This window comes from Jaculus jaculus, chromosome 6 (assembly GCF_020740685.1).
Source record: "Jaculus jaculus isolate mJacJac1 chromosome 6, mJacJac1.mat.Y.cur, whole genome shotgun sequence".
Taxonomy (NCBI): domain Eukaryota; kingdom Metazoa; phylum Chordata; class Mammalia; order Rodentia; family Dipodidae; genus Jaculus; species Jaculus jaculus.
In genome coordinates, this window is record NC_059107.1 from 95,925,572 (window position 1) to 95,941,161 (window position 15,590).

The 15,590-nt window shown below is 59.4% G+C and overlaps 1 protein-coding gene across 5 annotated transcripts in view; it reads left to right on the forward strand.

Annotated features, from left to right (window-relative positions):
- Nucleotides 1-15,590, forward strand: part of Tns2 (tensin 2) — an 18,283-nt gene continuing 2,693 nt past the window's right edge. The window contains exons 1-20 of one of the 5 annotated variants that reach the window (XM_045152855.1): nucleotides 1-21; nucleotides 7,249-7,357; nucleotides 7,791-7,828; nucleotides 8,704-8,742; nucleotides 9,053-9,091; nucleotides 9,256-9,305; nucleotides 9,544-9,715; nucleotides 9,984-10,034; nucleotides 10,268-10,390; nucleotides 10,480-10,544; nucleotides 11,348-11,431; nucleotides 11,922-12,034; nucleotides 12,117-12,177; nucleotides 12,404-12,479; nucleotides 12,733-12,862; nucleotides 12,946-13,011; nucleotides 13,097-13,210; nucleotides 13,293-14,501; nucleotides 14,647-14,797; nucleotides 14,908-15,494. In XM_045152855.1, the coding sequence (XP_045008790.1) occupies nucleotides 9,566-9,715; nucleotides 9,984-10,034; nucleotides 10,268-10,390; nucleotides 10,480-10,544; nucleotides 11,348-11,431; nucleotides 11,922-12,034; nucleotides 12,117-12,177; nucleotides 12,404-12,479; nucleotides 12,733-12,862; nucleotides 12,946-13,011; nucleotides 13,097-13,210; nucleotides 13,293-14,501; nucleotides 14,647-14,797; nucleotides 14,908-15,494 (2,980 nt within the window). In that variant the 5' untranslated portion in view covers nucleotides 1-21; nucleotides 7,249-7,357; nucleotides 7,791-7,828; ... (2 more) ...; nucleotides 9,256-9,305; nucleotides 9,544-9,565. Of the gene's footprint in view, nucleotides 22-1,473; nucleotides 1,612-5,277; nucleotides 5,505-7,248; nucleotides 7,358-7,790; nucleotides 7,829-8,214; nucleotides 8,255-8,703; nucleotides 8,743-9,052; nucleotides 9,092-9,255; nucleotides 9,306-9,543; nucleotides 9,716-9,983; nucleotides 10,035-10,267; nucleotides 10,391-10,479; nucleotides 10,545-11,347; nucleotides 11,432-11,921; nucleotides 12,035-12,116; nucleotides 12,178-12,403; nucleotides 12,480-12,732; nucleotides 12,863-12,945; nucleotides 13,012-13,096; nucleotides 13,211-13,292; nucleotides 14,502-14,646; nucleotides 14,798-14,907; nucleotides 15,495-15,590 lie in introns of those variants that run through there. The other 4 variants (XM_045152854.1, XM_045152853.1, XM_004649881.2 and 1 more) reach the window with 4 other exon arrangements.

Here is a 15,590-nt window from a genome sequence, read left to right on the forward strand (position 1 = left end):
GGCCTCGCTTGCATAATCAAGGTAAGAGCACTTTATGGAGGTAGGTTAGAGGACAGCTGGGCTCTTTCCCTTCCCTTCTGCTCTTAACTGGTAATCGGGTATCTGGCAGGGAGCCAGTCACATATCCCACCCCCGCCAAGCTCCTTGTTTAATCGTCCACTCATCAGCTTCCTTGCTGCGGACTTCTTGCCCTCCATCCCCACTGAAGAGCACAGATCAAGCATGAGCTGAGGGTTCAGCTTCTGACCTTGAACAGCTACTTGTGCATGCATGCGCACACACAATTCCGGGGAATCTTGGAAGTTCCCGCAAGTGCCTGGACAGGCAGGGCAGCATTACCAGCTTTATTGTGAGGTTCTAGCCCAACCTACATCTGGGATCCAATCAAGCTCCTCAGTGACTAGAAAGGAGAACCTGTCTCCATGGTTTGCATCTCTCACAGCCCAGCCAAATCCCTGAGGAATGTTGGGAAAGGCAGCGTTAAAAGAATTAGGGGGCTGGACAGATGGCTTAGCGGTTAATTGCTTGCCTGTGAAGCATAAGGACCCCGGTTCGAGGCTTGATTCCCCAGGACCCACGTAAGCCAGATGCACAAGGGGGATGCATGCAACTGGAGTTTGTTTGCAGTGCCATTCTTTATCTGCCTCTTTCTCTGTCGCTCTCAAATAAATAAATAATTTTTTAAAAATAATAAAATTTAAATTAAAAATTTTTTAAAAAGAACTAGGGACTGGAAAGATGATGAGGTGTGCTTCCTTGCACAAACCGCCTGAGGACCAGTCTCCAGATCCCAAGGAAAACAGCTGGGCGTGGCCACATACCTGTAACCCCAATCCTGGAAAGGGGAGCAGAGACCAAGAAATTGCCCAGGGTTCTGCCAAACAAGCTCTGGTATTAGTAAAAGACTATCAGCTCAAAGAACCAGTGGAAGGCTACAGAGATGGCTTAGAGGTTAAGGCACTTGCTTACAAAGCTTAATGAACCGGGTTCAATGCCCCAGTACTCATGTAAAGCTAGATGCACAGTGTGGTGCATGCATCTGGAGTTTGTCTGCAGTGGCTAGAGGCCCTGACACACCATCTCTATCTGCACCTCTCTTTCTGTGTGTGTGGTGGCGCACGTTTTTAATCCCAGCACTCTGGAGGCAGAGGTAGGAGGAACACTGCGAGTTCAAGGCCACCCTGAGACTACATAGTGAATTCCAGGTCAGCCTGGGCTAGAACAAGACTCTACCTCGAAAAACCAAGAAAGAAATAAAAAAAAAAAAAAAAAAAACACTAGTTTGGAAAAGCGATGGATGGAGCCGGACACCCAACCCACCAGCTCCAGCTACAGAATGACCTTGAGTCGTGCCCTTTCCCAGTAGCCTCCGATTCCTGCTCTGAAAGTGCCTACTGGACACTAACTTGGCCAATGCAGTAAGATCCACCCCCTCCCAAATGCCAGCCTCAGGGAGGGAGCGCCCATACCATCGCCGGGCCCTGCTTCCAAACTCTTCCTGCTGCCAGATGGGAACCAGGTACTCCACCCTGGGACGTCAGAACCAGAAGGCCTAGCCTTGCCAGAGACAAGATGAGGACGGAGAGCACTCGGCTGAGCTGCTTTGGGCAGGTACTGGGCACTGAGCCCCGGGCACCGGCTTCTCAGCATGTTGATCTCACTGCTCCGGCAGTTTTCGTCACAAAATTCCGGCGGGGAGGGTGACGGTGGGAGAAGTCAGGGAAAACGGGCATGCCTGGAGGGTCGGAGATTCCAGCCGGAAAAAGTCCCGTGTCATTTCTACCCTTCCCTACTTTGACCTCCAAACTGGCACAACTCAAAGTAGCTTTACGGACCACTAGTTCAATTCCAGAAGTTTCTATGAAATATCAGGTAAACACTGCAAAAAGAAAGGAATGAGGTTAGACTCTCCTAAGAACTTCCGCTGATACAGTCTGGAGTCTGAATTAAAAGTGAGAACCACTGCTCAGTTTCAAAACAGAGCAACAGTGCGGACCTAGAGCTGCCGGGGGAAGGAGGCTTGAACCTGCTGGGAGTCCTCAGCTCTGGGTTGTTTGGCAGAAGTGGCACACAAGCCTCCTGTGGGGCACAGCACCAGGGGGCAGGGTCCGGCGACACCATCAGGGGTCTCGTCCACCTCCCACCAGGCCGGGTCCTGACTAGGGTCAAGCCAGATCCCACATCCGCCCAAGAGTAAGGGGCGGTCGAGAGGCTGAGATCTCGGGACCGGTCTGTCTCGTCCCTTCTGGACTTGTGTCCACCCTTTCATTATTGGTGTTTTTTTTTCCTGCAAGCGTCCAGCTCGCGCATTCCTCTCCGAGTTGCTTCCCGCCTGCGGTCTTTCGGTCTGAGATGTCCCGGTCGGTCCCAGCTTCTCTGGGCCGGTCTTTCTGCACGTAGAGCCCCGGGCCTTCCTGCCCGCCCGCCCGCCTGCTCCAGGGAGCGGGGCCCCGCGCGCCCGCTGCGCGCTTCGCGGGAAGGATGGTGGGAGGAGAGGAGGGAGAAAGGAGGAGGCGCGGGCGGAAGGTGGCGATTGGAGCCCGGGAAGAAGGAGGGAGCCGGAGGGCGGGAGGAGGAGGAGGAGGCGGCGGCCGCGGGTGCAGCGGGGGCGGGCGGGAGGGAGTCAGCAGAGCGCCCGTCCCGCCGCCGCCGCCGCCTCCTCCGCGTGTCGCGGCGCGGCCGGCCGGGATGGGCTGGCCCGGGGGCGCCCCCTGCTGCTGCTGCTGCCCCGGGCCGCCGCGCCCCCGGCCCGCCGGGCGCCCCCCGCAGGTGAGTGGACGCGCCACGCCAGGCGCAAGGGCGGGCGGCGGCCTCTGCGTCACAGCGCGGGGGGCAGTACCGGAGGCGGGCGCCAGGGGGCGCGGGGGCTGTCGAGGGGCGCAGCGGGGGCTCCCCGGCCAGGGCCCGGACGCGCCACGGGGAGCTAGGGGTAGCTAGGGGATCGCGAAGGTGACCTGGGGGCGGGGCACGGCCCGTGGTCCCCGTGATTCTGCCGCCACGCCTTCCCGTGCCCGGGGCGCTGGTCCAGCTGAGCGAAGTCGAATCACGCACTTCGAGCGTCCCCGACTCCCCGCCAGTCGCACGTTGTACCCACCGACCCCCAGCAGCCGCTGCAGGGCTCTGGGCACTGGCCTGACCTGATGAGGACATGCAGGCGTCTCCTGCTCCGCGTCTGAGACACGGGGGCAGAACGTAGGGAAAGATGAGTTTAACCGGGCTCTTCAGCCCGAACATCGACCCTCCCATACTTGTCCCGGACTCCGTAGATGGCTGGGGGTACATCCCCACCTCTCTTCCTCTGCTTGCCTTTCCCTCCCTCGCCTTCCCTGGGCCTCACCCCTCCACCGTGGCTGGGCTCCCAGCCTCTCATCCAACCACAGCTATTTCCAGGAAGGAGGGGGGTTGTTGGTGGAGGGGGTTTTCCAAACAAACCCAAGACTTTGGAGAGGGGACCCGATTGGGTAGAAGCTGAGAGGCTCTGGAATGTTCCAGGCAGGAGGAGGGTAAGGGTCCAAGGAGTCCAGTGATGCTTTCCCAACTGTACTCCAGGCCATCGGAATCCTATTCCTATCTCCCTCAGAGATACTCCCCATGGTGGGGAGGGACTCGAAGCCACACGGCCACCCACCCAACACCAGAGGTGGTGAGCTCTGGGACTCACTGCAGTTTCAGCATGGAAAACTTCCTTCCTAGCCTGGGTAGGCAGTTTGAGACCAGTAAGGTTAGAGGATGTCAAGTCAGTGCAAGGGACTTTCAGCCCCGCTGGTACCAGCAAGAGTGGGGCTGATGTGCCCTAGGAGCACAGGGAAACTAGATAGAGGAAAGCCACCCCCACCCAGACGCCACGGCGTGTGCCTCCCCCAACAAGACTGGCCTAGTTGTCCATCTGGCAAGCAACCTGGAATATCCTGGGACACAGCAGGCTGGGGTGAGTTTCAGAGCCACTGCCCCTCTTCAGTGGGCGACCAAGTCTTGCCACATACATGCCACCTTCTGGCCAAGGTACTCAGGGGACAGGCTTTCTGGCCTAGAATACTGGAGCTTCCAGGGGAAGGCCTAAGGCTAGCCCAGTTCAGTGGGCCCTCAGAAGTATGGTTTCCAAAGTAGGGCTCATCCAGAATTCAGGAGTAGAACTGTCCATATGGATGGGCATGAATGCCGAGGAGGGAACTCGGAGGCACCCCGGAGAACCCCGGGCTGGGGGAGTTGCCCAAGTACAGGGACAGTCAGTAAATACCATGCAAATGAAGAGGGGATGCTTGTGCGTTCTTTCAAGTGACAGCTCCAGAGGCTCAAAAGGGCTGCTGTCCAGGGCTTCAAGCTGACGATGCCCTGGCCATTGACCTCTGTGTTTTAGGAAGATTACTCCCCCCTTCCCAAGGCCCCATCCACCTCCTTCCCTTGACTCCTGGGACAGGAAGTTGGCCCTGTTCCCAGGAGGGAAGCAGGAGGCCCTGGAGGGGGTTGCAGTATGTGTTGGGAGGGGGCCTCCTGTCCAGTCCTCAGGCCTGAGCCAGCTGCAGAGGAAAGGAAGAAGAGCCAGGCACGGGCAAGCCATGAAGGTAGCGCTCAGGCTTGGGTGGGGGCGCAGGGTGGCGTGGAGGTCCAGGCCCGAGGAACTAGGGTCCAGGGTCAAGCCTCAGGTACAAAGTTAGGGAGCAAGCCAGCGTCCAAGGTCTGTCTGAAACAGCTGGGATTCTCAGGAAGACCCTCTATGTCTTGGACTCCAACAGGATGGACCCCTCCTGTGGACAGTTAAGCCTCTGGCTGAAACGTAGTGGTGGTGTGGGGGGGAACATGATCCTTTTCCTACCTGACAAGGAAGCTGGCCTTCATTCCCACTTTTCCTCACTCTCAGGATCCTGTCCTGGGCTACCCTGGGTATTGGTTCCCAGCGCCATTCCCTCCCCACTGGAAGTCCCAAGGGAGTATATGAGTTGAGGCGGAGATTGGCTGGGACACAGTGTTCCCCACTAGCCCAGGAACCCTGCCCTGAGACCTGAATTCCCACCCCACCAGAGAATGATTCCAGGCCGGGATCTCAGGTCACAGATCCCTGCAGATCCCAGCATAGGGTGGGCCACTGGGTGGGAGGTGGCTCCAGACGGGAGGGGGGAACCAAAGATCCTAGGCTGACACTCCCAGCAGGGTAGATCCTGGGAATCTGATCTCCTGGCCTCCCCCACATCCTCCCCCCCCCCCACTTCCTGGAGCTTCGACCTGCCCCCTTCCCGCCTGCACTTCCCTCCACTTCCAGGGCCAGGCTTCTCCTCGCATCAGCCAGACAGCCTCCCCTCCGCCCAGGGGAAGCGGCTGCCTAGGCAGGCTGCTTCCAGGAAGCCCCAGGCCAGGCCCCAGCATTGTTCAGGCCCTACGGCTGGCAGCCCAGCCAGCCCGACACCATGAAGTCAAGCGGCCCCGTGGAGAGGCTGCTCAGAGCTCTGGGGCGAAGGGACAGCAGCCGGGCCACCAGCAGGGTAGGAATGCCCACCGACTGGGCAAAGGTAGGGCAGGGTGGAGGTGTGGATAGTGGGGAAGGGGGCAGTACTCAGGTCAGACCGTCTTTGCAGTTTCAGCTTCCTCTGTCTGCCCCTCCCCTGACTAAGCACCCCCGGGTGCCTCTACCCCCCTGGAGTGGACAGCATGTCGCTTGAGCAGACTTTTGCATTTAGAGTGAATCCGATCTGTCTTGGGCCCGCTATCCCTTTCCTGGCTTGAGCCTGCCCCAGCCCTGGGGTCCTGGCTCCCCAAATCTAAGTCTCAAGTACGCTTCACTGGGGGACTGTAACAGGCATGCCAAAGCCCCAGTGCGGGCTCAGAAGCCTGGGTGAAGCGAGGTGGGAAGGCAGCCAGGTCCCGGCTACTACTCTAGGTAGCAGGTTGCTTTCCACTGATGTCATCTGCACATGATGTTATCGCCGAGTGCGACCTCGTGTCCTGGTGGATCCCACCCCTGGGTCCAGCCCAGAAGAGTTCCAAGGACAGTCAAGGGACCGGAGCTGCTCCTGGACCCTCCAGCGCTACCTTTCCTCCCTCCTCAGCCTTCAAAGTAGCTCAGAGCAACATGACATAAGGCTACAGTGGGCGGGCCCAGGGAGGGGAGGTTTCTGCAAGAACTGGAACCCAGAGGAGAAAATTGGGTAAAAGAGGTATAGCACGAACCGGATGTGGTGGCGCACGCCTTTAATCCCAGCACTTGGCAGGCAGAGGTAGGAGGATTGCGGTGAGTTCGAGGCCACCCTGAGACTCCAAAGTGAATTCCAGGTCAGCCTGGACTAGAGTGAGACCCTACCTCGGAAAAACCAAAAACAGTCGGGTGTGGTGGCACATGCCTTTAAATCCAACACTCGGGAGGCAGAGGAAGGAGGGTCACCATGAGTTCAGGGCCACCCTGAGACTCCATAGTGAATTCCAGGTCAGCCTGGGCCAGAGTGAGACCCTATCTCAAAAAACCAAAAATGAAAAACTAAAAAGAGGTAGTACGGAGGGAGCTTGTCCCACTGACAGGATGGCTGGAGTGAACTGGCAATGGGAGGGGCCTGGGAGGCCTGGGCAATGGGAAGCATCTGTTTCTGGCCTCACTGGCCCCCCCTCCTCAGGCAGTGCTTGAGTCTCTCTAGAACCTCACAGCTGACACATGCAGAGGCGGCCGGGCGGCTGCATTTTTGTCCCCAATGCCACTCCTCCCTCCAGCATTGCCACCTCCTTACACAGCCGCTGCCTGCCGCCTCAATGCACAGGGAGTAAACATGTTGTTCTGACCGTGGGGGAGGGGAGCTCATCAGCTGTCAGGAGCCTGGGGACACGGGAAGCCTGGGGTGCAGGACTGGCTGTAGCCAGCCTGGGAGTTCCTGAACCTCCAGCTCACTTTGTACTAAGAGCTCCGTCTAGGGAGGACAAGATTCGTGAGGAGAGTCAGTGGATGCCCCCACACGGCCAGGAGAGCCCTGGCATCTGAAGTGCCCCTGACAACAGCATCACATAGCAGGGCCACGTGAGGGACCTAAAAGATCCCTTAGGGAGGAGCTGGCCCAGCCAAGGTGACGCAAGGGGTCACATTCCAAGCCCTGTAGAGGACAGGCCCCATGACTTCCCTGAAACAGCTGTAGCCAAGTGTGTCTGAGCGTTTGGAGGCTTGAGGATGGCGGAAAGGAAAGCAGCATGGTGCTAAGTCAAGATCCCTGGCCAGACCTAGAGAGGGGCCTGCTAGGAACTCACACCTCCATCTGTCTGTCCCTCCAACTACAGCCCAGGAAAGCAGAGCCACACAGTTTTCGGGAGAAGGTTTTCCGGAAGAAGACTCCAGTGTGTGCAGTGTGTAAGGTGACCATCGATGGGACCGGAGTATCATGTAGAGGTGAGGTGTTCTGCCCTGTGACATGGCCCTCCATTCTGCATCACAGTACTGTGGCTCCAGGGGCAAGCAGAGTCACACCAAACACGGTAGTGCACACAGCTCCTCCACCAGGCACCTTCCAGAGTGCTGGCTCCCCAAGACATATACCCTTCTACAACTCAGAAGACAGGACTCTCCAGCACCTCGCCATCCTGACTTGTGACTGGAGGCTTCGTTCCCTCTTCTTCCTCACGTCCATTCACCCCACAACACAACACCTGACTGCACAGAGATACCCATGCCACACTCTTGCCCCACACTCACCCTGCCTGGCTCCCCCATCGGAGCAGTCCAGTACAGACAGCCCCAGAGTCCCAGGGTTAGCTCCCAGAACAGCCTCTTTCGCTGGCCCCCCGTAGGCTCCTGCTAACCCCTCTCCTCTTCCCCTCTCTAGTCTGCAAGGTGGCAACACACAGGAAATGTGAAGGCAAAGTGAGTATCGGGTTCTCTGTGGCAGGGGCAGAATCCTTCCCCCTCCCCAAATAAGTTTCTCCAGCCACACTGGCATCCACCTTCCACCTTTTCCCCTGCCATCTATGGGGACCCCCTCCTGGGTGGCAGGGGTGTTGTGCTGGGCCCTTTAAGAAACACCCTACTCCACCCCTGGTGGGCTGGCCCAGGCGGGTGGACAGTGAGACAGCGTTTGTCTTGGTGCTGTGCCCAGGCTGCAGCTGGCGAGAGGATGGGGGGTGGGTAAAAGGAGGAGGAGGAGGAGGAGGAAGGGTGGAGTGGGTGGAGAGGGAGCAGGATTTTAAGAGACAGGGCACCCGGATGGGCCGTGCCTTCCCTCTGGGAAAGGGTCCTCAGGATGCCTGGGTGGATCTTATTCTGGGTGCTAGAAGGACTGGACCCTTCCAGGTACACACTGTAGATGGCACCCACTGTCAACTGGGACCCTGAGGCAGCTCCATCTCTGAGGAGGGATCATGGTCCGCCTCCTGAGGTGCAGGGAGGTGGTCCCAGGCCCTCAAGCTAGCTTAGGGGATCTGTGTGCCCAGGGGCGGGGTCTCCCGGTGAAAGAGGCCAGTGTCCGCCCCTGGCCATGGCCTGCCTGCATGGGTCTATATATAACTCCTGTCCTGTAGCTGGATGAATGGGGGTCTGTGCGGGCAGGGGGCTGAGAGCCAAGAGCAACAAGTGGGGGGCCTGAGGGGCGGGGGACTGAGAGACCAGAGGGGAGGCTGTCTTAAATAGAGGGACCGCCACTGGAAGCGGCGCTCCTCGGGTGACAGCCCCTCCACCTTCCTGCTGCAGCCAAGGGAGCCCTGTTCACCAGGAGCTCAGCCTCTTATACCATATCCTTCCAGGTGACTTCATCCTGTCAGGCTGTGCCTCCTGCCGAGGTGGTGAGTGTGCGCTGGGCAGGGACACACGGGGAAGGCAATGGATCTAACTGGATGTCCAGAGGCCTGGTGGCCTCAGAAAGGGTCCTCGCAAGGTTACCTAGAACAGAATGCTGTGTTATCGGCCATCCTGGGAAGCCAGACGTGCCCGAGCCCTCAGCAGTTCTCGTCCACTAGGGCCTGCTGGGGGGACTGGACTCCTTTCTTTTCGTTCAGGGAGGTGGACACTGACCTGCCCTCCCACTCCCTTCGGGCCCTGACTAGTCTTGCCCCCTGTCCTAACCACTCCCACTTTCTCCCCACCTCCCTCTAGCGGCGAAATACGGCCCCAGTCCGGCGCATTGAGCACCTGGTAAGGGACGCTGTGGGTGGGCAGCTGGGGTGGGAAGGGAGACAGGCAGCCCTGGGAATAAGGACCTAGGTTTCCTGAGGACCCAAAGTATGTGGAACTTGAGCCAGGAAGCCTAGAAGAGATGCATCCAAGGAGATGTCCAGACACGGTTTTTCACCCACCAGGGCTCCACCAAGTCTCTGAACCACTCAAAGCAGCGCAGCACCCTGCCCAGGTGAGTGAGGGCGCCAGGATGAGCCCGCAGGGTCCCTTTCAACTGACCCCGTACCCGAGCCCCGCTGCATGGTCCCTGAGCGGAACCCCCTGGGACAAGCCCCAAGCTCACCTCTTCTATTCGGATCCACTCCCCCGCCCCAACACTCAGCAGACCTCCCCGGCGCTAGCGGGGATAGCCCCCCGGGGCGCCCCGTGCGGACCCTCGGCTCCCCGAGTCAGCTTTGCCGCCCCCGCAGGAGCTTCAGCCTGGACCCGCTCATGGAGCGGCGCTGGGACCTGGACCTCACCTACGTGACTGAGCGCATCCTGGCCGCAGCCTTCCCCGCGCGGCCAGACGAGCAGCGACACCGGGGCCACCTGCGCGAGCTGGCCCACGTACTGCAGTCCAAGCACCGCGACAAGTACCTGGTGAGGGGCGGGGCCGGCGGGGTTCAGCCAATGGGAGGGCCGGGGGGCTCGGCTGCTCGCTGACGTCATCCCGGAGGCGAGGCCGCCAGGGGGAGGAGCCAGTGGGACCCGGACTGGACCTGAACTTTTCGGGGAGAAAATCCGGGAGTTCTCCTCTGTGACAGCTAGCCCCTGCATTAGCAGTTCTCTTGGTTAAGAGCAAGGAACCTCCAGCGCGCCTGGGTGTCCCGAGTCGCCTTCATCTAAAGCCACCCTCCCTTCATTTCAGCTCTTCAATCTGTCAGAGAAAAGGCATGACCTGACCCGCCTGAACCCCAAGGTAGGAGGGGAAATGGCCTGCCTGGCCACCAGGCTGAGCCATCTCCGCCTATACGACCCCAGCCCCCTTGTCATTAAGTGTAGCAACTGGCATCCATCCACTGTTAAGCATCCTTCCCTATGTCATACTACGTGAAACGGCCTAAAACGTGGTCCAGCACGTTTTCAGCCCTGTACTGTGCCCCTCTCTCTCTGCTTTGGCCACCCCGCCAGTGCCGCCCTGCGTTTCCACAGGTCCAGGACTTTGGCTGGCCTGAGCTGCACGCGCCCCCTCTGGACAAGCTGTGTTCCATCTGTAAAGCCATGGAGACCTGGCTCAGCGCTGACCCTCAGCACGTGGTCGTGCTCTACTGCAAGGTGAGCGCGACCCTTGGGGTGGAAGAGCCAGGGCAGCCCCAGCCGCGGGCCCTGCAGGCCCGCCTTCCATCCCCTTTTCTCTCTCTCAGGGGAGCAAAGGCAAGCTCGGGGTCATCGTCTCGGCCTACATGCACTACAGCAAGATTTCCGCAGGGTAAGGCCCCCGCACCCGAACAGCCCAGCCCTTCCGCGGCCGGCTCTGGTGCAAGAGCCCTCTGTTGTAAATTCAGCATTTTCACCTCTGTGTCCCCTTGGGCTTCTGGGCCCTCTCCTGGGGAGGGGCTGGTTTAGCTTCCTTGGGCTGTCAAACTAGGTGGTTTGAAATAAGAGAACTCAATTGAGTCCTAGTTGTGAAGGGTTGAAATCCAAAAATCAAGGTGTGAGCAGTCTTGTTCTCTCGGTGACTCTGGGTAGACTCCTTCCTTGCCTCTTTCCAGCTTCTGGTGGTGGCTGGCAATCCTTGGCAGCTCTTGGCTTACAGCGGCATCACTCCAGCCTCTTCCTCCATCGCCACATGGTGTTCTCTCTGTGCGTCTGTTTCTGTGTCTCCTCTTCTCTTACAAGGACCAATCAATCACCCTGGACTAAGGGCCACCTTGCTCCTGCATGATCTCATCTTAACCTAACTAATCATGTCTGCAGAGACCCTATCTCTAAATAAGGTCACATCCAAGGTACATACTCTGATGGGGGAAGACACAATTCAATTCAACCCATCACATTGTCTTACTGTCCCATTTTACAGATGGGAAAAGTAAAGTTCAGGGAACACTTGCCTGAGACTCAACAACTAGGAAAGTGATTACTCCATAGGGTTTCTAGTTCTCTTTCCCACCACTGGGGGCTCCCTCCAGAATGAGGGGGGTCCCATCTTTCCTTCTTCCCTGGGGCTTAGGCATGGGAGGCTAGGATGGGAGAATCCTCTTAAGCTCCCACACCTGCCCTGCTCTCCCTCAGGGCAGACCAGGCACTAGCCACGCTCACCATGAGGAAATTCTGCGAGGACAAAGTGGCCACAGAACTGCAGCCGTCCCAGCGTAGGTAAGCAGCCTGGAGGGGATGGGCCAAAGCTCTGGCTCAGGCAGCGCCTGAATCCCACAGCCTCCTAAGAGTCAAGTGCTCTGCTAAATGCTGAGAATTCAGAAAAAAAACAAGGGCTGCCTGTCATGGCATTCCCATGCTAGTGGAGCCCAAGGCAAGAAGCCGTGGATAGATCACTTTGGCTACTGCCACAGCTATGATGAAAAGAAACCAGAGCCTTGGGAGGAAGATGGACTTTCAGGACAAGCAAAGGCTTCCTCTAAAGCATGAAGCAGAGGTCTAGACCGGCTTTTCAGGCAGAGGGCACAGCACGTACAAGACCTTTGAGGCAGTAAGAGGAATGGAGGTTAGATGCTAGGAGATGAGAAGAACGTGCCAAAGGGAACGGTGGGCCTTCCAAGGTGGGCAGCAAGTGTGCACAGTGAAGAGGGTACACAGCGCTCTCTAGAGCAAGGAGCCAAGCTGATGGTCTCCTGGATGCTCTCACCAGGTATGTCAGCTATTTCAGCGGGCTGCTGTCTGGCTCCATCAGAATGAACAGCAGCCCTCTCTTCCTGCACTACGTGTGTGTGCCTGTACTCCCCGCCTTTGAGCCCAACACGGGTAAGTCCACCGGAGACGTAGTCTGTGGGGACAGCCACATCCCACCCCACCTCACTCAGCACCCCTCCTCCCACTCCTCCAGGCTTCCAGCCCTTTCTCAAGATCTACCAGTCCATGCAGCTTGTCTACACATCTGGAGTCTAGTGAGTGCTCTGTTCCCAGGCCTCTGATGCCCACCCACCTGCTTGGACAGGACCCCTTCTGTCCGCTGGGTGCCTACTTTCCCAGCCTTCTCCGGCCTGGCCTTCCAGCTCCAGCCACTGTACCCGGAAGCCTATCCCAACCTAGAACCTACTGTACGGTCTTTCCCAAGGGCCAGAGTGTCCCTAGGTGCCTCTGACTTCACTCTGCTTTCTCCCTGTCCCACAGTCACATTGCGGGGTCTGGGCCCCAGCAGCTTTGCATCAGCCTGGAGCCAGCCCTCCTCCTGAAAGGCGACGTCATGGTGAGTGGGTCCTAGTAATGAGAGTTGTGGGGTTAGGGGACAGAACCAGCTGTCCTTCCAGCGCATGGTCACCTGACAAGTTATCACTTCAAGCTGGATTGGAAGGCCAAAAGGACCCTCCACCCCCACATGCTCAGAGGGAAGGGTCGCGTTGAGGTTGAGTCAAGGCAGGAGCTGTGACAAGGCAGTCATCAGGGTCAAGGAACAGAGATGACTAAGTGACCATGAAAATCTGACCCCTGCCCTCCTCCAGGTAACCTGCTATCACAAGGGTGGCCGGGGGACAGACCGAACCCTTGTGTTCCGAGTCCAGTTCCACACTTGCACCATCCACGGACCACGGCTCAACTTTCCCAAGGACCAGCTGGATGAGGCCTGGGCAGGTGAGTCAGAGGACACTGCAGTGGCAAGTGGACAGGAAGGGGACGCTGGCCGGGCCTGGCTCCTCACCGCCCCCTCCCCACAGATGAGAGGTTCCCCTTCCAAGCCTCAGTGGAATTTGTTTTCTCCTCCAGTCCTGAGAAGATCAAAGGTGAGAGTGGGGACTTAGACCGGGGGGTGGGGAGCACGAAGGTGGTATGTCCCTTGCTCCTCAATATCTGGGTGGCTTCCCACAGGCAACAGCCCACGTAATGACCCGTCCGTCTCCGTGGACTACAACACCACAGAGCCTGCTGTGCGCTGGGACTCTTACGAGAATTTCAACCAGCACCATGAAGACAGTGTGGACGGTCTGTGGACAGAGGCGTGGGTGGGAGGCACCCTGGAGTCTCAGCTCTCTCCCTCTCCTTAATGACTCTCTCATCCACTCAGGTCCCTTGGCCCATACGCAGGGCCCCCTGGATGGCAGTCCTTATGCCCAGGTGCAGAGGGCCCCCCGCCAGGCCCCGCCAGCGCCCTCTCCGGAGCCACCTCCACCTCCCATGCTCTCCGTCAGCAGTGACTCTGGCCATTCATCCACGCTGACCACAGAGCCAGCTGCCGAGTCCCCTGGCCGGCCACCTCCAACGGCTGCTGAACGGCAGGAGCTGGACCGCCTCCTGGGAGGCTGTGGGGTGGCCAGCGGGGGCCGAGGAGGCGGGCGCGAGACAGCCATCCTTGATGATGAAGAGCAGCCCCCTGTGGGGGGAGGCCCACCCCTGGGCATGTATACAGGCCACAGGCCTGGACTCAGCCGCCACTGCTCCTGCCGTCAGGGCTACCGGGAGCCTTGTGGGGTCCCCAATGGGGACTACTACCGGCCGGAGGGAACCCTGGAAAGGCGGCGGTTACCCCATGGAGGCCATGAGGGCCCCCCACAAGGCTACGCTGAGGCCTCTATGGAGAAGAGGCGCCTATGCCGATCCCTGTCTGAAGGGCCGTATCCCTACGCACCCGAGCTAGGGAAACCAGCCAATGGGGACTTTGGCTACCGCTCAGGCTACCGCGAGGTGGTGATCCTGGAAGACCCTGGGGTGCCTGCCATATGTTCATGCCCAGCCTGTGATGAGAAGCCGACCCTGCCTACGGCTGCCCTCTATGGACTGAGGCTGGAGAGAGAGCCTGGAGAGGGGTGGGCCAACGAGGCAGGAAAGCCTCTCCTCCACCCGGTGCGGCCCGGGCACCCACTGCCTCTGCTGGTGCCTGCCTGTGGGCATCACCATACCCCGATGCCTGACTACAGCTGCTTGAAGCCACCAAAGGTGGGCGAGGAAGGGCATGAGGGCTGCTCCTATGCCATGTGCCCTGAAGGCAGGTATGGGTATCCGGGGTACCCTGCCGTGGTGACCTATGGCTATGGAGGAGCAATTCCCAGTTACTGCCCAGCTTATGGCCGGGCACCTCACAGCTGCGGATCCTCAGGTGAGGGCCGAGGGTATGCAAGCCCTGGTGCTCACTCACCACGGGCTGGCTCCATTTCCCCGGGAAGCCCTCCCTACCTGCAGTCCAGGAAGCTGAGCTATGAGATCCCCACGGAGGAGGGAAGGGACAAGTACCAGCTGCCCAGGCACATGGCCTCAGCAGGACCCTTGGCATCTACAGGTGAGGGGCACTGGAGTGGGGGTGTCTAGGGCAGCAGAGGGTCCTGGATGGTGATGCTGAAGCCAAGGGAGCAGCGATGGGAAGGAACTAAGCCAGACAGAGAGCTGGCTTCTGCGCTCACAGTTCTCCCTCGCCCCCTCACCAGAGTCGCCTGAGCCAGTGACCTGGAGGGAAGGCCCCAGGGGACACAGCACGCTGCCTCGGTCTCCCCGGGATGCCCCGTGCAGCGCCTCTTCAGAGCTGTCTGGTCCCTCCACACCCCTGCACACCAGCAGCCCAGTCCAGGGCAAGGAAAGGTACGGGGGGCGGGGGGCGCCTCAGGCATGTCCTCGTTCAAGCAAGAAGTGCTGCTGGCATGGGGAGTCAGAAGCAGGCGCTCCCTGACCGCCCCCCTTCGCCCCTGCAGCACTCAACGGCGGGACCCCAGGTCTTCCTCCTTGGCAGCCACTCAGAGACTGAGTCCTGGCGAGGCCTTAACTGCTGTTGCCCAGGGAGGCACTGAAAAGGCTCCTGAGATGCCAACCAGCAGTGGGCCTGAGGCCCCAAGCCCTAGCTCCTTCTCCCTGACCTCTTCACCCAGCTCACCCAATGGCTGGCCTCAGGAAAGGAGCCCTGGTGGCCACTCAGACAGGTCCAGTCCTCGGGGCCCTGTGCCTACCACCCTGCCTGGCCTCCGTCACGCCCCCTGGCAGGGCCCTCGGTGTCCCCCAGACAGCCCAGATGGGTCCCCGCTCACCCCTGTGCCTACTCAGATGCCCTGGCTGGTGGCCAGCCCGGAGCCTCCTCAGAGCTCACCCACACCTGCCTTCCCCGTGGCTGCCTCCTATGACACCAGTGGCCCCACTCAGCCTCCACTTCCGGAGAAACACCACCTGCCCGGGCCTGGGCAACAGCCAGGACCCTGGGGTCTAGAACAGTCATCACCACCGGCCAGAAGCACCAGTCACCATGTCACCTTTGCACCGCCGCTCCCAGATGTCACTCAGCCCCCAGGTATAAGGACCTCCAGAGGATGGGGCAACCCTGAAAGAACCCACTTTTCCCAGTGGGGAGCACTGGGGAGCCCTGGCGTCTGAGCACAGTCCCCTC